Raw genomic sequence first — 26,857 nt, 5'->3', positions numbered from 1 at the left:
ATTTTTTTTTGACATTTTGGGACACTTAAAAAATTTTTGAATCGCAATCTTAAAAAATTCCCGCGGGCTATAGACACAAGTACTCTTTCCCTACTAGTGTCTTTCAAAATGTGCGTCACGGCGAGATATCCATTAAACTATTACGGGGAGCCACAGGTGGCAAAAGTTTGAGAAAAACTACCCTACGATATTTAAAGATAATATAACGCTAATATAGGCGGTCTCCCTTGTGCCAGCAGAAAAAGCAAAACAAACTCAATTCCTGGAACTCGAACTGGCGAGTTAGTAAGACACTCTAAGTATTAATATGTGTAATATTCAAAGGAAATACAATATATATTATATCACTAAAAATAACCTCGTCAAACTCATGGTTTACGAGTTATGAAAATTACTTGTATCAACGTTTTTGGTGGAAATAACGAATTCAAGGAAACTGTTTAAAAATCGGGCAGGCCAGAAAAACAGAATATGGGACAATTAGTATGGTCACAATAAATATCAGGTTTTAACCAGAAATTTCTTTGGGGGGGGGGGGGAGAGAGAGAGAGACAGAAGAAAAGTGGTTGAATACACAATGTCTGAATCAGTAATCCTGACATTTCGGGAAGGGATCGGTTTCCTCAAGCCTTCGTCTGATAATTCTGTTTCGAGTACAACTGGTAACAATGAAAAACAATATTTTGGTAATTTATTGCAAAACAATTGAGCGAAAAAGAATATAATTTGATACCTCAAATTATGTGATCAGTACAGTAATCCAAATATAAAAAATACTTGAATTTACTTCAACTCTTAGACCTAAAATTGGTCCTATCGAAAGTAAAAGAGCATAGTAACCTGAATCTTTTTCTGATAACTAGTAATGCAGGAAAGAATTTTCATGCAAAAAATGTGTTTCATACTATTTGCACAGTTTAAAGGGTTAAACTGCTCCCATCACAAATAGAAAAGCTTATTAGGCTGCTGAATTATTTATTGATGATTTGTGTGTGCAATAAAGGGTGGGGGAATTTTTTCTATTCAGCATTATAGAGGTACATTTCTGACTGTTCTGGAAGTTTAAAGGTTAATTTACAGTCATTTGTTTTAAAAACTACAACATATATATATTTATGCACATATTTTGAGTCAAAATAAAGTGTATATATATGTGCAACAAATTTAAATACAAACTCAAAGGACACAACAAGCAAATGCAAATTATCCAACAAAACAGGGCTGAAAATAAAATTTAATTGTTCATAATAAATTAAATTTTGCTTATTTAAAAAAATAAATTGTTTAAAAAGTTATATATCAATGCAGCTTTTCAGGAAGTTATTTTACATTAAAATATGATTTAGTTAAAATACACAAGTTCATAAATTCAGGTTTTAATAGAAAATATTTTTCTACATGCGAACAGGATATACATAAATACAAAATTATATGTATATATACATAATTACACACATATTTTCACAATATCAGAACATTTGACGGAAAATGCTCATAAAACACTGGGACATGAAGTCGCATTACTGTCGAATTGTGGCAAAAGGTCCGAGGCGACTGAAATGTAAGGAAGGTGGATGAGGGAATTCATAATATGTGCCATCATTTGTACTTCCATCACTTTTATCATTTTTGCCTTTTATCACTTGAATACAATCCCATTTATCCATATAATTAGCTAGAAAGATTAATATGTCAATAATAAGCAGCAAGCATTGCTATGGTGCATAATATAATTTAAAAAAAATTAATATTTGATTCATGTTAGGACTTCTGATTTCTAATTAGAAAATCACAAGTAGGAAAAACAATGCATTAGTCAAATACTCATGTGTTTAAGTTTTTTCAACAAATTTAATAACAGCTTCCTATACAAAAGAGAATCATGGAAAAAACTTATGTAAATGAATAAAAAAAAAAAGATTTTACTGAAATGATTTGTATAGTGTTACTTTATGATCTCAAATAGGCATGTACACTGCTAGCAAAGGAATGGTGTTTTGTGTATTTCGTCTATTCAACATAATGTTACATCAAAAAAATTAACAGCGTACACATTCAAAAAGCTATTACCATTTTAGTTTCACAAGTTATGTATGTTTAACAGGATATTTTATTTTACATAACTTTATGGACTATACCATTACCTTGCCATAATTTCACTGATCCATCTTCTCCAGATGATGCAAGTATACTTCCCGTGACATTCCAACTTATTCGCCACACCTAAAACACAACGGTAAAACCAATCAATGCAATAATATTTTTTGTGAAAACCTATTCAACTAGAACTAACAAGAAAAGGGTTCCAAGGTGTCATCCTCAAAAAATAATGAAACATTTTTTAATTACGTTGTTTGAATGACTTCGCAAAGTTGTAGGATTTCTAAATTCATTCCTGGCCTCTATTGGCATTCAAAATATTAATATTCATTTTTTTTGGAATGATCCATAATAATTGCACCAGATTTGTTATTTAAATGAGTAGAATCGGTGGTAATTTTCTTCAAAACTTTTTGAAGACCTTGAGACCCTTTTCTTGGAAGTTAAGTAAGAAAAAATGAATCTCTTGTCATTAAAGTTCAGTTAATTTTTTTTTTGTGATAAGATTTTATTAAACATTAAAATAAAAAAAATAAGCAAGTTTTCCCATTTTATAAAAAAACATTTGAACCCTGAGCAGTTTGGTTCTAGTTAGACTAAGTCCCTTCAAATATCAGACCAGCTTTTTTTTTTTTTTTTAAATATAACGTGATCCTCACGTATTCCTAAGGGATCAGCATGATCCGTCCAGGGAATTTATTAGTGTTAGTAAACATCCATGCCCGAACTGGGATTCGAACCCAGACCTGCACAGTGAGAAGCTAGTTCCGTAACCACTCGAGTGGTTAGGGAACCACCTTGATAGCTGGATTTCTTTTTCAAAACGTAACATCAGTGATATTGTATTTTGATATTTTGAAGTAAAATAGTTTAAGTTTAAAATTTTTTCTATGCAGGTTAGATAAAATATTCTAAACAAATGATTTTATGTGAGAGTTCAATAATTGCATAGGATATACAGTACTACTTTCATTGTTAATAAAACTCAATATTTCACCTGAGAATTATGACGATCAAAATGAGCAATAGTTCGTATTGTATGCTTTGGTATACTTTCATTCATGACATTGTTTTCATCACTAAAGAAATTGAAAATACAAATGCATTTTAACAAATCAAATAAAAACATCCAAACTAAACAAATCTGGCACATGCTATTCATTAGGGCAGTGGTTCCCAAACTTTTTGAACCACGACCCCCCTGTGTACAACAGGAGTTCCCAAACTGTGTGCCACCAGCCTTAGTCAGGAGTGCCAAGGAACAGCGGCACGACAAAGATTTTCCAAAGAGATTCTTTGTTGAACTTCTTTGGGGAGCTACGGATAAGTGTTGATTAGGTTAAGGGGTGCCATGGGAAAAGAAGTTTGAGAACTTGCAATACAAGTATTAACTTGCTATATTGATTACACACACACAAATAGAATTTAATAAAATTACATTGAGTGATACATGGTATTTTTATTTGTTGCAATAAATGAAAATAAATTCCTGATTTGTGCAAGTTTTTATTTTGGAGAATCTATCGCGAACCCTCCTTTCTAATTCATTCTCACGAATCCACACTTTGGAAACCACAGCATTAAGGCACAATACACGACTATCAAAAGTGATATGAACATAATCTGTTGCCATTGCGAAAAATGGTGAACAAACTACTAAAAAGCCTTTGCTCGTAACTATGGAAGTTTTTTTAACTCACAGTGTAACATTCCTTTCAGTATCTTTTTTTTATCAAGCTTTTCATTAGATTAATTTCATTAAAAATATGATAAAGTCGAAATGAAATAGAAGTAAAAAATAATAATTAGTTTTTTGTAGCCATTGTTTGGTAAGTTTTTTTTTTTTTTTTTGCCTAGAAGGCTGTCGTAGGCTGAAACTTGCACAGTGAATGTTCCTGTAACTTTATTGGTTGGCATCAGGTGTTCGTGGATCTGGCAGTAAGATTCAAGGCTGAATGAGTACAAACTTCAACATAAGATAACACACATATATTATATAGCCTAAAAAACTTGAAAAAAAAAAAAAGAATTTTGTTCTGTATCACTTTTTCGTCTTATAACCAAATGTTATATTACCGCCTTAACAACTTTTTTTTTTTCACTTTTTATACGTAGCAAAAAGTTTTCCAAACGTGATTTAGCTCCAAATATTTTATAGCAAAACTTCAATTCATCAAGAATTGGACTTTTTTACTCACATAATAGGTTTTATCTCAATTATATGTACACTTTTTGAAGCAACAGCCAACCTGTGTGCAGAGCCAGTAATTGTTGAAGCAAAAGCTATATCATACACAGGTTCTTTAATCTCAACTCCTTCTACACGTACCCAGCGACGACAATTTTCACTAAAAATGAAAATAGAAACTTTGCTACCTGATGGTGAAGGATCATCACTCCCAACAGCAATAATGGGAAGTTGAGATCTGAAAAAAAAAGAAGTTTTATTTCAACAAATCGTACCCCAAGTTACAATGAAACCTTGCTACAACACAATATATATATAAATCTTTGTACACAATTTGGCAGAATCTCTAATCTTATTCAGAATTGCCTTTGATATAATTTTAAGTTCTTCTTCACTATGATAAATAGCGGGTGTTACACCACTTGTGCACCCCTAGAGAAGGGAGCACAAAAAAGCAATCTTGAGTTGACTATTTGAAAGAGTGAAAAAATTTATTTTAAAGAGTGTAAATTTATTTGTGATAGATAAAAGTTTGCATTCACACCATGCAATTGGAAAAAACCACAGAAAATCAACTTCAGCAGACCACTACTGTGCCATCTGTAGGCATCAAAAATGGATAACTGCAATGTTTACACAGCAAGTATAATATAAATACTAAAAAAAGTGTTTTTTGATCAAAAATCCGCTGTTATTGGATACTGAATTTTATGAATTTTTTAGCAAGGGTTTTTTTTCCAAGTCCAAGAAAGTTGTATTAACCATACTTCTTATTCTAGTTTCTCAGTGTATGGTTCACGACGATGAAATAGGTGGCCCTCAGGCAGAGTGGAGAATTTAATTTTGACACATATGAAAAATTATTAAACAGTTGTGATTGATACACTGGTGTAAGAAATTAAGAGAATTTGCAGACTTGGTCGATTACCTCTAGAACTACTGTACAGATTTTAATTGAAATTTGATATGTACATACATTGATACAATACAAAACAAATAACCATTCAATAATTGTAATACACACACATGATCGTGCATAACACTCGTTGGAGTCGGAAGGTATGAAACAGCGGTTGCAGAATAAACAAAAAGATGGGTTAATAGGGGATATGGCCCCCCCTCTTACAGATATACAGGTCTTGCAGCGTGATTTCATACTTGAAATAAGGCAGTTTATCATTTCCTTTGGCAATTGGTCCCACTCGTTCAGCAACGCTGTTTCCATTCCCTGGATGGTTCCCGGAAGGGGGTTGCGAGTTGCAATTGCCCTCCCCAGAGCATCTCAGACATGCTCTATAGGGTTAAGGTCTGGAGATATGGCTGGCCAATCCATCCGGCGAATATCCTCACTCTCTAGAAAATCGTCGAGCAGAAGAGCTCTATGTGGCCTCGCGTTATCGTCCATTAAAATGAACTCAGGGCCAACTGTACCACTGAAAAGGTGAACATAGGGCTCCAAGACCTCATCCCTATACCTCACAGCAGTCACAGTGCCTCTTTCAAAGACATGGAGAGGTGTGCGGCCATCCAACATGATGCCTGCCCAGACAATTAAACCTCCTCCGCCATAATGATCCATTTCGCGGACATTGGAGGGTAGGTAGCGGGTCCCTGGTTCTCTCCATATGAACGTACGGCGAGAATCTGTGGTTAGGCTGAACCAGGACTCATCAGTGAAGAGAACGGTCACCCATTGATCCATACTCCAATCTCTATGCTCTCTGCACCATGATAAACAGATTCTCCTGTCCGTAGAAGTGCGCGGGACGCAAACAGCAGGTCTTCTTGCAAACAACCCTCTCTCATGAAGTCTTTTGGAAACAGTCACCCTTGATACACGGGTTCCTGTGGCTGCATACAAGTCACAAGAGAGCTGAGAAGCTGTAGCACTCCTGTTAGGCCTCGCTATAATAGACAAATGGCAATCTTCTCTGGCCGTCGTGGCTCTTGGACGACCTTGCCCAGGCTTTCTCTCGATGGATCCGGTATCCTGGAACTGTTTCCATAAGTTACACACGACACTGGACGTTAAATTGAACTCTGTACAAATCTGGACTTGAGATTGGTCTGCTTCTAGCCTCCCCACAATTTGCCACCTCATTCCATCATCTAAACGTTGGTAGTTACTAATTTTCACTGTTATAATTTGAAATTAACTGATTGCTGCAAAATAACACCAAGAAATTCGCAGAGGTGTGCTAGTGAACGAAATGCGTCTTAACTTACGCGCGCTTATAAAGCCTGTTTCTTTACTGGCTCCGCCTACACACACATGTCCGCTTACGTATTTGAGTAAAATATTTGCATTTTTGTCTAGAAGCAGTGGTTTTACATTCAGTTCAGTTCTTTTCATGAAATTCGATAAAATATGCAAATTCTCTTAATTTATTTCACCAGTGTAGTAATAATGGTTGTGTGTTCAAATAAAAATTACACTTTTATACTTAGATTCACCTACATCATCGAGGCAAATGCGATCCTAAATATGGGATATCACTAAATTTTGCCAAAAAATTCAATTTATGCAATTTGGTAAGTACTAACATATTGCTGAGGTTGCTGAAGGGTAAGCAAATAAAGGACCATTACAAATCGAAATTTAAAAAAAAAACGCATATAGAAAAATATATTCAAATGATCAGATGACCATCTCATTGAGAAAAATACGGTCAATAGGAATATTAAACAGGATAAAATACGGGACATCACCAATTGTGATCAAATACATTGACAGAAGTTGGAACAATCAGGAATTGTTATTAAATCTGCGGAAAAAAGTTGAACCTGACCAAAATATGAGATGAATATATTTTTTGCCATAATTATCATAAAAAATAAACTATACATATTATGAAAACACTTTGCATTCATGACTTTAGTAAATATTAAAAATTTAAATAAACTTGAAAAACGGGGTAAATGTATTAAAAAAAAATAATAAAAATAAAAACCAAAATTACAGACACAAGCGGTCTGCCAATTTGTTTGAGACCATTTACTGGTCCTTGGGCTCAGAAAGGTTGATAAATGCTGTCTTATTCAAAGTGCTTGAAATTTGCAATGCAAAAACTATTTTAGAAATGCTGGTATTATTATAATGATCTTGTATTTACCACACTCATATTAACAGACTATCACCATAGGAAAAAATCTCATCTGATGGGCCACCAGGTGAAAAATCAAGATATTTCCCTACTGGCCAGTGGCAACTAGACTTGCAAAATTCAGTGGCCATTCATGAATTCAAGCAAAAGAAAAAAAAGGGGGGGGGAAAAGAATTTTGTTCAAATTAGATCTTCCCTACCCTTCTCTATGTCTAATTCAGGTTGGTGAAAAAATGTAGGGAGGGTATATATTAGATAAAGATAACATTTCTCTTTTGAATTTAAGCTGAAACAAGATGAGTGCAATCATCCCTGTATGAAAAAAATTCTTGCAAAGCACAAGCAATGGTCACACGAGTGGTTTTTCACGCAGGAAACAGTTTCATAATACAGTAGTAAAAACTTGTAGTCTGTGAAGTGCTGCTGAAGTTCTCACATCTGTGATCACCTGGTAGCTTCAATGAATTCATTTCTCCCAAAGCGAGCAAGAAAATTCCTGTTTGTGAATTAACGCATGTGGTATCTGCCTTAAAATCTGTTAGCAAAAACATTTCTCTCCTCTCCTCCAAAAAAATAAAAATAGGAATAAACCATTTTTAGGGAAACTACAAATGAAAAGAAAATTGGTGGTGACAATGAGCAAAAACTCAGACTTATCTTATTCTTTACTCTCAAATTTCTGATCACTATGTAACAAGTGGAGCAGGGCCGTCATTTCAACTTTTCCCAGGGGGGGGGGGGGCGGCACAGAGCATGTACTAAAGGTACACACACATATATATATATATATTTGTATATATATACAATTTGTAGTGTATTTTCAAAAGCCAGGGGGTGTTATGCCCCCCCCCCTACATGACGGGCTTGGAGTGGAGACTTAATTTTTCACTTATATATACCACCCCATTTTATTTTGGTGAACGTGGAGATAAACATACTGGTCATTACTTATGTCTATTTTGAAATATATACAGGGTGTCCTGTAAATACTAGCACATGGCTTTTATCCGTTCAACCATCCGTTGTTGAAGTACAATTCCAATTTAAAAAATACACAGCAGGCATTCAAAAATTACCCAGCACCAGTTTCGAGAGTGAAAATACAGTGTGTAAAAAAAATATAAAAAAATCTATATATTTATAGTCTCCCTGTGCTCTAATTCCAATTAGAAAGTTGTTTCCTTGTCTCTCCTGATGCAGACAAAAACAAATTCTATGTTTCTAAGTGCAATATTCACAGGGATATTCAAATTCTAATATTTCTGTAAATATTGCACTTTAGAAACATGGAATTTTTTTGTTGATATCAGGGGGAAACCAGGCAACAACTTTCTAATTGGAAGTTAGAGCACAGGGGGACCGTATAAAAATTTAAATTTTTTATTTTGTTACACACCATATTTTTTCTTAAAACCTGTATAGGGAATAGGGTAATTTTTGAACTCCTGCTGAATATTTCTTAAATTGGAATCGTACCTCAACGACAGACGGTTGATAAGAGAAAGGCCATGCTAGCACTTACAGGACACCCCGTATACAGTCAGCACTCAGTATAACGACCCCCCTTCGTCCCGTCAAAAACCGACATTATATTGGGAGGGTCGTTATATCAAAAGTAAAACACACACGATAATCGTTCTATGAAACACTTGAGACTTATACTGGTCACTGTAATGGAATGGTCGCTATAATGAGCATCAACTATTTTTTATAGCTGAGTTCACAGTAAGTCATAAATGAAACAGTGGTCTGTGGAATTAAACCGTAATATGAGCTGCACAGTAGTCAAAGTGTTAAGCAGGCTAGACTATAAATAGAAGAAAAAAAAACTATAGGGAATAAAATACTGTTGGCCATAGAAAAAATAATTTAAATATGATAGCTGAAGATGATGAAAACATCAGTTTTCTTGGGTTGCTAAACAAAATTCACAACTACATAAATTAGATTTTCTTTGTAGATCTTATAATCATAAATATACTTCATAAAACTGAATTTAAAAAAATTTACGCGAGAATGTTACACTTTACAGAATTTTTTATCAAAATAAGTACCTGTTATGTGACCATGAAATACAACTACACTGCTGTTTAGTAGATACTTGATGCTGAAGACACCACTGACTGAGGTTCATAACATCAGGAGCCTCATATATACGAACAACACCATCTGCTGAACATGTTGCCAATTGTAAACCATGGTGTTTAGGTGCAAATTTTATATCAGTAACTGGAGTTCGGCTATCGACCAAACTTATTTTTTTCACCCATTGGGAAAGTGTTCGTTCTCCTCCTGTTCCTTCTGGACCTGTAGATAGATATATTTTTAAAAAGTTGCCTTTTTTCATATTTTTAAACAGCCTTCAACCACTTTTAAGAACATAACAAAAAAGAGGGAAGAAACAACCTATCAGCAGAATCATGTGTGTGCTCTTACTGTTTTGTTAGAAACACCACCTCCCCAAAAAAACCCTTTTCTCTGAAAAAAAAAGGATAAGTTTGACTGAAAAAATGTTGTGGTTGTGTTACATAGCATTTGGTGCCTAAAAAACTCCTCTGCGTCAAAGGGTTTTTTTTAACATCCTTGATTTAACAATGTTTGTTGGTCCTGCGACAATCATGAACCCTTTTACGTACAAATTTTTGGCAACAAATTTAGACAACATGCACTTGAACTGGCAGAGAAATCTACAAAGTGGTATCATTATTATTTACACATGGAAAATAAAGGAAAAAAAAAGAAACTAGTTTTCTGTTTTTTTTCTTCTCAGCTATCCTCTCCTATGCTTGTTATACTACATATTTTTTTAATCATCAAACCGTAGTGAGGTAGGAAAGAAAGATGAGGTGAGGGAAAAGAAAAGAATTTAATTTTACAGTGTTCCCAATGAAAAGTCCCAAAGGAAAGGAGAGGGAACTCAAATGTATTTCTTCCATCACACAGGAACAGGACATCTCGTTAAATTTTGATTTCACTCTACATATTTTCAGCATTTGTACCAGAAAAAATTAATAAAAAAATATTTAGGCACTAGCCAAAATCTTCAGGGGAGCAAATCTTTTTTTTTTAAACAAAACAATGGCCTAAAATATTCATCTTTTTACTTTTCTGTGACTTGATGATTGGTTTTGATACAGACATAAATTATATCTAAGTTTTGCCTAAAACGAGAATGTGTATCCCTATTGAAACATGTTACAAAACATTTTAGGGAAATAATTTCTGTAGAGTAACATGGGTAAACATTCAAATGTCATTTCCCACATTTTTTTTTCCAAGGACATTGCACATTCGTGCTTTTAACATGAGGGGGGGAATATATTCTAAACATTTTCAATATTATATTTATCATTACATCTTCTACAAGGAAAGAAGAAAAACTATATAATATATATATTTATAAATACCTAATTCTTCCCATACTATAGCTGTTCTGTCAAAAGAACATGTAGCTAAAACTTGTCCAAATTCAGGATAAGCCCATGTTACTTTCCACACTGATCCACTGTGGGCCTATTCCATAATAAGCAAATAAGTTAAGCAAACATAAACATGTACACTTTTTTGTTTAGAAAAAGAAAAATTCACATAAAGGATATTTTAACCAGGGTATAAACCCTGGTGACCGTTTAATTTCGACTATGATTTTAAATATCATATAGTTCAAAATGCCTATGCTCAACCTTGAATATGGGTCATTCCCCAAAAAAAAGTGTACAAACCAAGACCAAGACTTTATTTTTTTACAAAATTACATAGCACTCTGGTAGTAATTTTTTTTTTTCTAGTTAATGTAATTTTCATAAAATATAGTATTTCTTAATTTTTTTAAAAATCATTGTAGCGGTAGAGGTATCTATTAGATGGTATATCTAATTTATTTTTTTTTAAAAATCATTGTAGCAAAACTTCCAAGATCCTTCTGTTCCCAGCTTGAAGAAAGTGTCAAAGAAGAGACTGTTTTTTGAAAAAAATTTCAGATACAATGTTTTACATATGTGCCATATAGATAAATAAAACCCAAAATTAAAAAGAATTTTTTCTTAAGAAAAACAATTTTTTTGTTCATGTCCTGATATTTATCCCATCTTAAAACATCCACTTACGGAATTCAATTTCTGTATTGAGCATAGTGCCCTCATGAGGTGATGTGAACTACTTGTCAGTTGCTAATAGGCCGTCGTACTGATCAAATGTTTGTATCTTTGAAATGTTATAATCCTGCTTGACTTTAATAGTAGTAATGCGTAGTAAATGTTTCTATTACACAATGTGTGTGTCTATGGATTCTTTCACCAACGTTAAGACACCCATCCATTTTTCAATCAATAATATGAGAGATAAAAACCAGCGAGATTTATACCAACATCAAATTACTATTCAATTTCAAAAAAAATTTCAAAGTGAAAGTCTTCACTGGACAGCTGAGCAAATCTAGGGACCATTTTGACCAGATTTAAAAAATTTTACCAGAACCAAAATTCGAACTAAGAGGAGGGGGCAGATGCTTTCGAATTTCTTCATGGCATGGATGTTTTTCAAAGGTTATAGAGGAAGAGTCTGGGACACCTATCCCATCTTGTATACTATTGCTAAAGTCAGTATTACACTATCAAAGTTTTGTAAAAATTATTTTATACTACTTGAAAAATACAACCAATGCATTTTCGGTTGCATTTTTCAAGTTTTATAAAAGAACTTTTCTAAAAATTTTATAGTGTAAGTCTGGCCTTATTTGCACAGCCTATTTAAAATATTTGTGAGATATCTGTCAAAATATTTCTCTCCACTATGTTCCAATGACGTCCATTTTGTTAGGGGAAGAATTTTTGCAGTTCATTTAGGCAAAAAAAAAAAAAAAAACACTTCAAACTAAGATATCAAATCATAAATTACAACCCATTGTCTGTCAGAAATAAAATTTTGATTTTAAGAAGTTAAATATATGTAAAAAATAAACTTTTCTATATGCTATCTCAAAAAAAAAATCATGAAAAATCATTAAAACAAGTCAAAAGCATTTTTAAACTGCCTTTAAATTTTTTTTATAAACGCATGCTGAAAAAGCATGCACGTAAGAAATAAGTTGATTTGATTATTTTTTAAGGGATAAAAACAGCAGAAATATTTTTTACATCAATATTTGTTTTCTAACAGTGGACAAAATCCATGACTTTTCAGGCATAAAACTCAGAATAAAAGTGAAAAATATTTATGAAATATTGAAGTTCAAATCATTGGCTATAATTTGTGATATAAATTTTATTTTAAAAATTCAACTTCAAATTTTTCATTATGTGAAATGTACATTTTTTTGGGAGAATAGCCCATTTTTAAAATACCAATTTTTATAAGAAATATACCTTCCATGATGATGTGCATTTCCACTGACCTTCTTCACCAAGATCCCATATCTAAAAAAGAAAAAGTACATGTGAATCATTAATAAATTTTTGGAAGTGTCAAAATTAGTGACAATCAGAATTAACAAATTTTGCAACAGCTATAGTATGATCCCTTTTTTTGGTGATGCAGGGCTCCCACTCAAAAAATGAGAAAAAGTAGGAAAACGCCGGACTAACAAGTAGGACGGGGGAGGGTAACCCCCTTAGACAACATAATCATAGCATAATGAAAAAAATCCCCAAAAAAAAATTTTTTTGCAAAAAAAAAAAAAAAAATTAATTTTCAACTTTTTTTTTCATAGCACTATTTCAGTATCCTATAAGATTGACTCAAGCCAAAGCAAAATGACAAATGACTTGCTTACAAAACCAATTTTTGGCCAAAACAGTGTACTGGAAACCACAGATAATTTTTTTCTGTCTCTCCTCATATATATTACATTGTTTTTATGGAGTCTTCCAAAGTGCAGTCTGTCAACTCTCTTTGAAAATGCACAGCAAGTTTTGAAAAATTACGTTTTTTAAGAATGCTCTTTCCAGACCACTTTCAGTGGCAAAAGAGCAGTGCAAAATGTGTAAATTACAAGATCCGATGTAAATAAGACAAGATGGACCAGATAGTTTTACTGCATTCTCCATCCTTTTTTTAAAGGGATTGGTTCACATTTTACTGTTCAATGCCAGTGTAATCATTTTTGACAAATTAAGCACTTCTATTTCTAGCTCTTTGCTGAGCATTGTAAATATTGTTCACATGCCTTAAAAATACAGAAGACAACTGAATGCTATTGGGAGCATCAGAATCACCAAACCTAGAATAGGCCTATGTATCCAACTGCTTTGAAATGCGAACTGTTGTTTCCCCTATTTTCACCATAATTTTGAATGATGAATGTTAGTTACTGTTCAAGATCATGAAGTAATAAATACAAAATTATTTTTTCCATCCAGACAGAAGTTTTAATGACTACTATACTTGTTGAACCCTCAAACTAAGCAAATGAAAAATTAATCAACCAAATGGTCCACATACACCCCCAAATAACCTTAAAAACGATACAATTTCTGCTTTGGTAGAATCATTAATTACATTCTCCAACATTTGTAATATTTGTCAATATATCGATGATTTCCCCTGCTCAATTAAAATTAATTTCACAAATTTTGTCGATAGGATTTGGTAGGAAAAGTAGGACATTTTACCAAAAAGTAGGACGAGTGGGAGCCCTGGGTGATGTGTTGGCAATTTCTTTTTTGTGAGAAAAGCATGATGAAAATTCGCCCAGAGTGAAACGAATGCAAACAAAGAAGTCGCCAACAAAGAAAACAAAAGATGAGGATAAATGTAAATATAAGCCTTGATTGCAGAATATAAACTCTGGGTTAATATTCTTCAGAAAATTAAAATTACCATTCTAGAATAAAACAAGGACTCTTGAACTAAAGTAGACCTAGAATTCTTTGGGATTAAAACTCTAAGTGTAACTGCTCGTATTAAAAAAAAAATGGACAAAAACATATATTGAAGGTGTCCCTTTCTTATAATGTTGAAAGCGAGCTTAAAGCATGAAATTTCTGCACCCTCTGCCTGGTCTAGGTCAACTTGTTGCGGGACAATTCGTCGCAGCGTCAATTCGTAGTGCTACAAACTCGTCGCGGTACAAATTTGTCGCAGGCTCATTTTGTCGCGGTACAAATTTGTCGCAAGCTCATTTCATCGCGACAAATTTGAATTGCTTTAAAATTCATATGTTTGTTGTGATCTTATAAATAGGGTAGTTGCTTTAGGCGTAAAAAATGGAACTAATTTCTTTTCTCATTTATTGGAAATGTTCCCCCTGCCCATCTGTTTTAATTTTTAACAAATAAACGAAAGTATTCATTGAAGTCATTAAATTTTTAAAATTTAATTTTTACCATATAAGCCACATTTCTGTCGGGATTTCCATTTCTCGCAGTGAGGGATGTTGAAGAGCTCACCCAAATAAAAAAATTGAGATCAAATAAATTTTAAAATTTTAATTTCCACCGTATAAGCTGCATTTCCCACTTTTTGTCGGGCTTTGAGTCCCTTATAAACGGAAGGAATGGCGATTTTCAGCCCCCCCCCTCCTCAATGTTTCCTTCATGTCGGCACCTTTGACTGGCCAAGGATGCCGGAAGTGTTTGGAACTTATGGGTTCTTGTCTTGATCTTGAAGTAGGAAATTTTGATTTCTGAATCATTTCTCTGGGTGCTCATACCCATTATATAAAGTACCCTGGGCACCAACAGCATCTCTGTCTCCGACACCACTGCAAATATCAATCGATTTTAGATTTTTTTTCAACTCTAAAGTAACAACTCTCGAGTGAAAAGAATGAAATCAGACTTTTAATTAGATCATTGTATGTAACTTCATGTACATGACACTCGAAATTAAAATTACAATATCAATTACATTTAAAAATTTAACTGCATATAAAAGTTCAATTATATTTGAAAATTCGGTTATAAAAATTTGAAATGTTAAATAATTGATTTTTGCTGTGATAAAATTTCAATATCATGTGGAAAAATTTCGGTTTGTATGATATTCCCCAAATTACAGTGAGCCTATCTTTAACAGTAAATTTCTATCTGCCCCATTACAATATCTCCATAAGAACCTGAAATATTTGATTAATTAATAATTCAATTAAATTAATATTTAATTTTCACCGTATAAGCCGCACTTTCCGCTTTTGTTGGGATTTCTATTTCTCACAGCGAAGGGAGTTGGGCGCAGATCAAGGATGGAAATGTACAGTGCTTATGAATGACGATTCGATGAAGTTTTCATAATGCCCACAGGATGAGCACCGACAAAGGCAATGTGATCACCAATAAGAAAGATGACTGTGTCAGTCGCATAGATACAATATAACCATTAATCTTATGTTTATAATCAGTCGCATATCTTTGGCTGGCTTGTTTGAATATTTTCACATAGTTTTTTTTCATTAGCGTCTAAGCTTTTGGTACAAGGTTGGTGTGCTTGGTCTATGGCTCCAGTCAACGATTAGTAAAAATTTCTTCTTACAATACAAGTGAATTAACATTAACAGACAATATAAGATTATTATATTCAGAGGTATATTTCCTAGGTGGGAAGGGGGTATGCAGGCTTTATCCCAAGATGACAAGTTCAAGTGAAAGGGCATGACCAAAATTAAGTAATTGGTGATCAAGAACATGAGTTAGAAAGGAAGAAGGAAGGCAAGGTTTGAATAGCCCACAGGTGGGAAAACTATAAATCCGCCTCTGATTATAGCCTACATTTATTAGGATAATTTTAATTTTAAAAACAATTCATATCGTACATATAAACACTCCACAATATCTAAACCTTTATTTTCAGTGCTTTGAGTATCATTTTATTTACACTTATATAGTTGAATATCGCAGTAAAAACCCGATGATGATTTATAGAATAATACGTGATGGTATTTTGAACTACCATCATTTTTTTCTTTTTTTTTAAAGATACGTAGAAGATTTCAATTTATTGCAATTTAAATTGAATTCAAACAATTTAATTTTAAAAAGTACTACATTATTTTTTGTCATCCGTATAACCTGTATCTCTCTTTAAGATACAACAAAAAACTCAAATAAAGAAAATAATAGTCTAATTCATTTTGAATTGCATTAAAAGTTTTTCTAATTTCGGAACATGAATTATGGGGGAAAAAACTTTTAAACACACATGTAAACCAACATATCATTTCCACGTTCGGTTTTGCAATATTCCATGTTTATGCCAACAGAAATATGTAGACCAAGCACACCAACCTTGTTCCAAAAGCTTAGACGCTAATGAAAACTATGTGAAAATATTCAAACAAGCCAGCCAAAGATATGCGACTGATTATAAACATAAGATTAATGGTTATATTGTATCTATGCGACTGACCCATAGTCATCTTTCTTATTGTTGATTACATTGCCTTTGTCGGTGCTCATCCTGTGGGCATTATGAAAACTTCATCGAATCGTCATTCATAAGCACTGTACATTTCCATCCTTGATCTGCGCCCAACTCCCTTCGTTGTGAGAAATAGAAATCCCAACAAAAGCGGGAAGTGCGGTGAAAATTAAATATTAATTTAATTGAATTATTAATCAAATATTTCAGGTTCTTATAGAGATATTGTAATGGGGCAGATAGAAATTTACCATTAAAGATAGGCTCACTGTAATTTGGGGAATATCATACAAACCGAAATTTTTCCACATGATATTGAAATTTTATCACAGCAAAAATCAATTATTTAACATTTCAAATTTTTATAACCGAATTTTCAAATATAATTAAACTTTTATATGCAGTTAAATTTTTAAATGTAATTGATATTGTAATTTTAATTTTGATGACCTTTCTGCATTGACAAAAATTAATTATTTTCAGTTAACTGCGTGTACACTTTTGTTCATGTTTTTATTTCACGTGTAAGACAAAAACCTACATACAAGCTCGCGTGGAACATGTACAGTGAAGAATCGACGGTTCGACGAATTGATTCTGCGATGTAATATATAAATTTACGTCACGACGAATTGACACGGCGGAAAAGTTGTACAGCTACGAATTGGAGCTGCGACGAATTTGTATCGTGGCGAATTGGAGCTGCGAAGAATTTGTACCGCGACGAATTGACACTGCGACAAATTTGTATCGCAACGAATTGGAGCTGCGACAAATTTGTACCGCGACAAATTGACCGGCTACGCTCTGGTCTGGCACCAGACCAGCCTGCTCTTGCCTAGTTGCGACCCTGACTGTGATGAAAAATGGTGACATAAATTGTATATTGTAAACAGTATAACGAGACAAAGAAAATAAGCTTGAAAATTCTAACGGATTCAAGTACCACGCTCTTCAATAAAAAAGCCTTTAATTAATAGCCTTTAGAAACAGGGTTGTCAAAAATTTCCGTCCAGGCTGGGTTTTTTAGATTAAAAAACCGTTGTTCAGGGAAAATAAGTTTTTTTGGGGAATATTGTTTGTTTTCGAAGAAAATGTGTTGCTTTCAGGTTAAAATTTTAGTTTGAGCCTACTTTATATATTCCAAAATTTGCTGCATAGTGCAGTGTTTATAATATGTATATTTCGAAATATTTTTAAATGATTTTTTTTGGACAAAAAATATGATAAATATTTTCTTGGAATGAAACACATTTTTATAATTCTTCTACCTTTTTTTATGTAAGCATTTAGGTACGAGATTCACATATTAAAGTGTTGCAAAAAATCACACAGAAAATGTGTAACCATAGACCTTAGTTTAACAAATATACCTGACATATGCAACAAGCATACCCACAGAAATTGCTTATTTATAATACACAATAATTTTTCACACAGACAAATCCTTGTATACATTGAAGCATCTGTGAAGAAGTAAACCAATGTATGTAAACTGAATTTTCATTGAAAAAATATTTATATGTTTGCATTACTTTTTTTTTTAATAAGTTTTATACAGGTACACGAGACTTTCATAACTGAAATATAAAGAGAGAAAAAATAACATCTCATAACAAAAAGAAAATAACATTGTGGAATTCTTGAATTGAACATTGGTAACGAACACCTTCAAGTGAAACAGAACAAGTATAGTTTTTCTTATGAAAATAACACCTAACCAGAAAATAAGCCTCAGCTTGATTTTTCAAGATACTTACAATATAAGCCCGACCCCGGAAATTTGCCTGTTAAAATCGTCAGCCAGATGAAGGCATTCTGTAGGTCTGTTGTTATACATGACAGGTTTTCTTGTATTAAGTGATAATATACAATAATGTTATTGGCATATGTGTTTAATAATTCAAGTTATTCTGTAGTTTTAAGTTCCCCAAAATGGCTAATTTAGACAAGTGGAAAACACCTCCAGAGTAACGAATCCTCAGAATGACTGCTATCTCCTCCTCTTAGCCAGATCTTATAATTATTACTGCTCCTTTAAAAACATAGCTCCTGAAAGTTTGGATTCAATTAAAAAAAAACTATGGTTCTGGTTACATAGCTAAAGGTTTTATTTTTGATGTATCAGGACACTTTTGGATAAATTTTCTGCGGGGTTTGAAAAATTTAGGGAGAAAAAATTCAGGCACCATTCTGATTTCTCAGAATTTCCATTATCCACATTCATTTATTTTACCACAATCTTCTTGCTACAGTTCTGCATACAACTCAAGATTCAGATACAATTACACAGAAGTTGGTGTTTGTGTGTGAACAATTATACCCTTATAGTACGGTCAATTTTATTGATCAAATACATAGTTTAATATGCACCAAAAATGCATATTTAGACATAATATAAGACGTACACTTAAAGGATGGGTTGAAAATTTTTATTTTCAAATCGTTATAGTGCGGAAAAGTAGCCTCCTTTAATAAAAAGAAAAATGATGTAAAAAAATTTAAAATCGGTTGACATCTTCCGGTTGTGCATCGTACTTGAAGTTTATAAAAATTGACAAAATTGAACATTTTTTAAAATTTTTTAATATTTCTTAAAACTTGACGATCGACATGCAAAAGTTTGTTATATGCTTATTTTATGGTTCAATAAAGTAAAATAAATTAAAACACCATTAATATTTCAATGTTTATCGGTCACGCAATGTGTTCGAAAAACTAGAATTGACCAAATTTTTACAAGTTTCATTGTACAGCTCTTCGCATACATTGTCAGAACAAAATGACCCAGAATTAACCATGTTGAGGTGGCTGCACATTGAATTTCACCCACACCCTATCCAATCAACCATCCATAGTGAGAGAGAGTAATTTACATTACTTACCAAAATTGACTAGGATTTAGTGGTTTACAGTTTCTTCTATTGTTTCTTTTCTATTTGTTCATGTTTAAAGTAACTTTTGGGAGAAATTAGGTATGACTAATTTTGATAACAGCGTAGATATGGTGTAGCAATCCCTATAGCTTCATCTCCACATACTTTAGTAGAGGATTCGGTAACAAGCCAGGCATATCTCTCGACTGCCTGGGAGCACATGTGAATTGCATGTGGGAAGACCACTACAGTGGATCGTGTGTCTACTTCATTTCAAAGAACTCCCTTTCTGTCATATTTTTCAGCATATAGATGGTGCACCCACAGGACCAAAATATTTTTTCTGTGCTCATTGGATAACAGCTTACTGAGTTTGAAAAGCTCAATGTGGTGGAGTATGAATCACCACTGATAGTGATGTATGATTGATTCTAGAAGTAGCCAGAAAGATGCCGTGCAAAGACCAGTAGTACTGTATTTATTAGGCATATCCAAAGCAATATAAAGTCGAGACATTGTCCAGAGGATTTGCCAATTCGAGATCCTGGTCTTTTGTCACGGTTGGACACAAAAAATAAAAAGTATTTTAGCGACGCGCTAATCATGTTTTTCTAGCAGTTCAAACATTGCTGTATTTATTTGACGACTTACTTCAAGTTGTTAATCCAATAATTGAACACAATATGTTCTTTGCATCCTGAAAATTTAACTATTGGCTATGATCATTGATGACAGAACATATTCGAGAGATTGGGTATAGAAGAAAATTTAAAAGATAATTCGCCTCTGAATTAAGAACTATTGTACAATTCATGCTAAGCTTAATTGTATTAGCCTAGCTTAATTGTTATTTTCTGTGTGTTACATTTTTAATTTTCTCACTTTTCTACTGATCCCTTTATTAACCGGCCAGACTACAGACTGGAGTTTTTTCCGGCACAACTGCGCCCTTCTGGACACTGGGCTTACATTGCTAATGCGACACAGCCTGGTTGTGCTCGGTTTGTTCTGTTTGCACATTTCATGCTACCTAAGATTAACTTTAAAGCTACAGATTACCTTCAGATTATTTACTGGCCTGTTGACACAAACAGTCCAGAGATGTGTAAAACTTGTTACAGAGGCCTCTGAACTAAAGAAGTATGTAGACATGAAGCTAGAGATGGCTACATCAGATGTACACTATTATCAAAATCAGTTATGCCGGATTTCTCCTAATCGTCAGATTTTAAATGTCAATTTTGGTAAATAGTTTTTAAATATAATGTAATTTACACACATACTCCTACTTTGGATGGTTAATTGGATAGGGTGTGAGGGGAACTCGACGTACAGCCATCTGGATCATTTTGTTCTGACAAAGTATGAACAAAGTCTGTTCTGACAAACTTGCAAAAATTTGGTCATTCCCATTTTTCGAACACATTGCACAACCGATAAACGGTGAAATATTGTGTTTTAATTTATTTTACTTCAACCATAAAATAAACAAACTTTTGTGTCGATCATTCAGCTTTAAGTAATATTAAAAAAATTAAGAAAAATATTCAATTTCATTAGTTTCCATAAACTTCAAGTACTACGCGCGACCAGAAGATATCAACTGATTTTATATGTTTTTTTTCTTATTAAAGGAGGCAACTTTTCCGCACTATAGCAATTTGAAAAAAAAAACTTAATTTTTTTTTCAACCCACCCTAATGTGCATGTTTAAGTTACATATTTTAAAGTTGTGAAAAAAGGAAATTAAATTTTCCTCCCATTTTGCCCAAAAATCCTGCCCGGGCTGTAAATGAACAATTATTCCCTTATTGTATGGTCAATTTTATTAATCAAATACGTAGTTTAACATGCACTAAAAATATATATATATTTAGGCATAATGTAAGATGTACACATAAAGAATTTACATACATGTTTAAATTAGATATTTTGTGGTTGTGGAAGAAGGAAATTCAATTTTTCCCATTTTGCCCAAAAACACTGGTTTTTTAGAAAAACCCGACCAGGCTGGGTTTTTTACAACCCTGTCTAGAAGAGACAACCCTAAGACAATGACAAAACAGACCAACAGCAGGATCCTCAGCAAAAAACCTGCTCTCTTGATCATTTTCCTGATCAAAATCTTGGCAGAAATATAATCCTGAAATGCGAGGAAATTATATAAATAGCACAATAAAAGAATCGAAAAGTCTTCTTCTGTCACTTTGTTCCATTTCCTGAAACACGTTTCTCCCCCTCCAAAACAAACTTTCATTATAACATCAAGATGAAATAAAATATATTTTTAGAACATGTTCAATGAGTTTTATAATGAATTACAACTTTTTTTACAAAAATATTTAAATTACTTTATCACCATTAAGTTACCTAAATGAAAATTAAGGACAATAATGAAAAATACATAATGGTGCAGCAGAGATACAGACATGAATAAAACATTGGAGAAAAAGTGAAAGTTGGGGGCCAATCGTCTGGTATATACAGGACTTGAGCTCGTAGGCAGGAGGAAGGTTGCATTACATTACATATTCAGTAATTAATGGGGGGGGGGGGACAAATAGCATCTGCCCCAGGTTCTGGTGCCTGGAGAGTGCAAGCCAAGCGAGCCAAAAAAAAAAATACATTGCCCATAATCAAACGGGAAATTATGCATTAGAGCTGGGCAAGCGCCAAATTACCTAGAAAATTGGTATTGACGCCTAAAATATTCTAAATGTGGTTGGTAAATGAGAGTCTCTAAGGATGATTCAAAATTTGCTAATTTCATTATGCTATGTCTTTTAACATGGGAAAAAGTAAAAAAAAAACACCTTATTCAGGACCGTTTTCCTTGAGCAAAAAACCATGTTTTAGGCTCCAAAGAAATTAGGCTGGCACCAAATTTTTTTTTAATTTGTTAAGCCCTGGTGGTTCTAAACGTTTCAAACACATAAACATAATCTGTTTCCGATACATGGTAAGCAAACTCTGTACAGTCATTAATACAGCCTAATCATACTAAAAACATGGCTGTACATCATTGAACAATAAACACTGAAGCAATACTTTCGATACCTAATGATGAACATTAACTATTTCAAAAATAAGAGAGATCTTCATTTCATAGTCAAATGTTTTACATATTTGACACATAACGGCTTACATTATTGTAATAATGTTGAAGATTCAAAATAACCCAAGCATTTGAACATTCCACTTATTCCTTAATTTAGTTATTTTTGCTTTCCATGAAATTACAGTAGTTTCTAGACAACAATTTTATTTCCTAACAGTCACTATCAGCCTGGACCGCAAATAGAAACTTGGTTAGCTGGGGGGTAAGCACACATTTTGGTGCACACCCCCCCCCTCCCCCATTGTAAAAGTAAAGGATAATTTGGGTATTTGAAAAAGTGAAGGGCGAAATTTGCTCCCGGCTAGTTGCGGAACTGCCATCAGCAAATATATTTGTAAAGTTCGAAACAAAGACAATCATCAAAAAACATTGAACAATCGTTCCGTACGTTTAAAGTCGCTCTCAAATTTTTTTTTTTTTCGTTCTGTGACAACTAAAACGTTTGAGCGCACACAGACAAACAAAACGCCATTTCCCATGAATTAAGAATTTATCTGGTAAAAATTGCAGTAATTTAGAAATTACTTTAACACACTGGTCACTCGAGCACGTCGCCAGCCGTCTACCATAGAAGTCATACGCTAAATCATGTATGAGATCTCTGTGGTCAGCTTGAATGCTTCGAGCCAAATGCATGGCTGGAGAAAATGGTTCTATTTCAGGATTAGAAAGAATGACTTTAAATTTCTCTTGTACGATTAAATTTTGAACTTAAACAAAAGTTATTCAAGAGAATATTCACTGGTCAGTACTGATGGAAACAAAACCCACAACAGCTGAAAATCTAAGGAATCTCGCTCATGCTGTTATGTCCCTGCATTTAATGTAGAATTCCAGCTAATCTCAAATGTCACATGGCGCGGGAACGACAAAAAAAAAAAGCTGATCCGATCTTGTAACCGTACGTTGTAGAAAAGTGCACAAAGTGGTTCTTTTTTTTTCGTGAGCGGTTTTGAACCGCTCGCTCACTGAAATGAACCGGAGCTCTTTCACGGCTCTTCCGCTCTTTTGAAAGAGTTGATCAGAAGCGTCATCTAGTGAAGGTTTTTGTAAATTCCCACAGCTTCTCCCCCCACCCCTCGAGAATCTCTAAATCTTAGAGGAGAAATAAGGATTATATTTCTTCTCAATGCTCTAAATTGTGATTTTATTTCCAAATTACAGCACTCTTTTTGCGATTTAGTTGAGGGGCATACGTCACGTTCAAAAAAAAAAAAATTCAAGTATTTCATTCCAAAAATAATAATAATAAACTTTTTCCAAAAAGAAGAATCTTGTACACTAGACCAGATACATAAGATGGCGAGAAAAACATTTTTTTTTTCCTCACCCGTTTCACTTACAAGCGATTGGGAAGAAATTCGGATGATCTCTGTTTGTCGAATCGGCGATAAATATGATAACCTTGTTCTAAAGTAATGACATGTTAGAAAAAGAAAGGGGCAAAAAAGTAAAAAAAGTAAAGAAAAAACAAATGAGGGGGGGGGGGGGAAACAGTTTATATTACTATACTCTCTCTCTCTCTTACTTAACAGATAAGCGAGAGTAGGTATGAAGCATATTTATCTTTTCATCCTCACCTACCTGTTCGCTTACCCCTCTTATGTACATATATAGGTATTATGTTACAGCCAAAGCAGTGGCGGCCAATTCGTGACGGTGCCGGTCACTTCGCTAATTGGCCGAGAGTTTTGGTCAGAGTCCGAATTGCAGAAACGATTCGGACTTTGAACGACCATTTCTCAAAGTGGCCGGAGATCCCTGGCTGAAGCTTGATGTGCTGATGCAAGACGGCCCGGTAGCAGGCAAATCCATTTTTTTAATTGCCAACGTGCTATACATGTATATACACGGTGTCCCATTAACACCGCCTAAACTCTGCACAGCCAGATTCCTCGCTTGGAATACATTCAAAATGCCCAAAGAACGGTATGGACCAAAAAAAATTTAGGGAAAACGGTTTCTGTCCGCTTAGGAGGGTTGCCGAGGTGTAAAAGTGAAAAAATTTTTAAAGAAACAAAAAAAAAAGAAAATCAAGGAAAATGATTTCTGTCTGCTCTTATAGGAAGGGCATCAAATCCGAAGTGAAAAGTCGAAAAAATTTAGGGGAAATTACTTCTGACCGCTGTGGGAGGGGCGCCAAATCCGTGATGAACGGGAAAAAAAATATCTCATTGTCCAAAAAAAAAAATTACGGAAAATGAATTCCGTCCGCTCTAGTAAGGGCGCCAAATCCGAGGTGAAACGGCGAAAAAAAAATTATATTGATCAAGAAGAAGAAAAATTGGAAAAAAGGATTTCGGTCAGCTCTAGGAGGGGGGCAACAAATCTGAGGTAAAGAGCAGGGCTGTCTTGAGAGCATCCTGCCCCTCCCCTTAATCCAGGGCCACAACCAGATTCTTTTTCAGCCGGGACAAGCTCGCATTTTGGTGTCCCTGTGTAATGTAGAAGGAGCAGTTAAAGGGTGAAATCGGCTCCCCCACTAGTCCAGTGCCCGGGCATCAGACCCACCTACTCTCCCTAGTTGCAGCCCTGCCCTATCTGGCTAAAACTTCCTTCCAACCAATTACATACTCAGGAAATTTTAACATCTCATTTTCACGAGGCCCCCCGGGGAAAATTGTTCCTGTCCGTTTAGGAGGGTTGCCAAATCCGAGGTGGAAGAGTGAAAAAAAATTTAAAGAACCACACGCACACAAAAAAAAGAAAAGGCGTAATATACTTCACTGGCAAATAGGCAAAATAATAACTAATAATAAGGAAAATGATTCCGTCCCCTCCAGGAGGTGCACCAAATCCTAGGTGAAAGTAAAAAAAAAAAAAAGAAACAAACTCAGGCCAAGGGAGAAAAAAAAAGAAAACTAAGCCGTTCTTAGAAGGGCGGGTGGGGACTTGGGAAGAGACTGGTTTGTTCTGAAGAACGATAATGAGTGGAGAGTCATTCCGACCAATTACAGGAGGCCTTTTAACAGGAAACTGCTCACCTGAATTTCTGCCGCTAATGGTTCATCCCGATCAATTACAGGCAAAGCTGCATTAAGAGTGACCTTTTAACTAGAAACGGCTCTTTGTGAACTTCCGACGGTTCATATGACCTGTCGAATAGCCAATATGAGTGAAAAGAGTCACCGTCAAAGCGTATTAAGACGCTTTGCGTAGTACCCAAAGCGAATTAATTATTAATACGCTTTGGTCATCATCTATAGCAGTCCTCCACGCTAAGCTTGTGACGTCACTGAAGAAATTATTTCACATTATTTCTCCTCTAAGGATATAGCAGGCCGACGCATGCGATATCTTCACCTTTTTTCAGAACATCCAATGGCTATAGATGAAATAACTTCTTCAGTGATGGCACAAGCTTCGCGCGGACACCTTCTGGTATAGATGGTGTTGAAAGAGCGTATTCGGCTAATGATTCATCACGTGGTTTATTCTGGATTTTTAACCGGAAATAGCTCTCGTGAACTTCCGGCGGTTCACGTGACCCACCAAATAGCCGATATGAGCGAATTCCACTCATGAGACTCACGGTCAAAGCGCTTGCCTCTTCAAGCGCTTTGCTCACGGTTCTTTCCACTACGTTTGCAAAAAGTGCGTCTCAATTCTGCGATCGACTCTGATACAAATGGCCAATAAAAACGCGGATTTTAATGAGTTCACTAAATAAAGAAAATGGGTTAAAGATGAGAGGGAGCTGCTCTAGTTGGTGTTGCTCAAGGGCTTCGGCTAGTGTTTCAAACCTGTGGGTGACTCTCTCGAGTTTCATGTCGGAAATTTTGATTCTCTGGTGATGCTCCTACAAACTTCCGTGGGTGCTCGAGCACCCACAGCTTCCCCCTTCCGGCTCCGACGCCACTGGGAGCTCTTCCAAATCGCATGAACGAGAAATTTTTAAGCATTCACACTGAAAATTCACTGCCTATTCTCGTAAGCGTATCAAGTCGAAAGAATAAAATGATGGATTCAGGATAATTGATTAATTTCTGAAAATAATTATTTATTTACAACACGAAACATAAGACGAAATAAAAATTCTACGGAGCGACATGTTGAGCTCTTGATGGTTCGATCGCTTCTCTTCCGATTTCCTGTGTGACAATCCGATGGCGGCGGCTTT

At 34.4% G+C, this 26,857-nt stretch overlaps 1 protein-coding gene across 1 annotated transcript; it reads right to left on the bottom strand.

Annotated features, from left to right (window-relative positions):
- Nucleotides 1-1,216: 1,216 nt before the first annotated feature.
- On the bottom strand, nt 1,217-23,712 carry Nup44A (nuclear pore complex protein Nup44A). Its single transcript, XM_089238832.1, has 8 exons — nt 23,263-23,712; nt 12,756-12,806; nt 10,800-10,905; nt 9,447-9,699; nt 4,299-4,526; nt 3,098-3,179; nt 2,145-2,223; nt 1,217-1,675 (listed from the first exon to the last, which is right to left on the bottom strand). The coding sequence occupies exons 1-8, from the start codon at nt 23,371-23,373 to the stop codon at nt 1,521-1,523; spliced, it is 1,065 nt and encodes a 354-aa protein (XP_089094958.1). The 5' UTR covers nt 23,374-23,712; the 3' UTR covers nt 1,217-1,520.
- Between the last annotated feature and the right edge of the window lie 3,145 nt (nt 23,713-26,857).

The sequence above is a fragment of the Pholcus phalangioides genome, unplaced genomic scaffold, assembly GCF_987345545.1.
Source record: "Pholcus phalangioides strain wild (caught in Gottingen) unplaced genomic scaffold, Ppha-v1.0 ptg000011l_1, whole genome shotgun sequence".
Taxonomy (NCBI): Eukaryota; Metazoa; Arthropoda; class Arachnida; order Araneae; family Pholcidae; genus Pholcus; species Pholcus phalangioides.
This window is presented reverse-complemented; position numbering and strand designations above follow the sequence as displayed.

Excerpts from the sequence above, each read along its gene's own strand:
- Nup44A (XM_089238832.1), bottom strand. The coding sequence starts at position 23,373 with ATGCATTTGGCTCGAAGCATTCAAGCTGACCACAGAGATCTCATACAT. Across the intron at positions 12,807-23,262 it reads CGAGTGACCAGTGTGTTAAA|ATATGGGATCTTGGTGAAGA; the intron begins GTAATTTCTAAA and ends TTTCTTTTTTAG. Across the intron at positions 10,906-12,755 it reads AATGCACATCATCATGGAAG|GCCCACAGTGGATCAGTGTG; the intron begins GTATATTTCTTA and ends ATTATGGAATAG.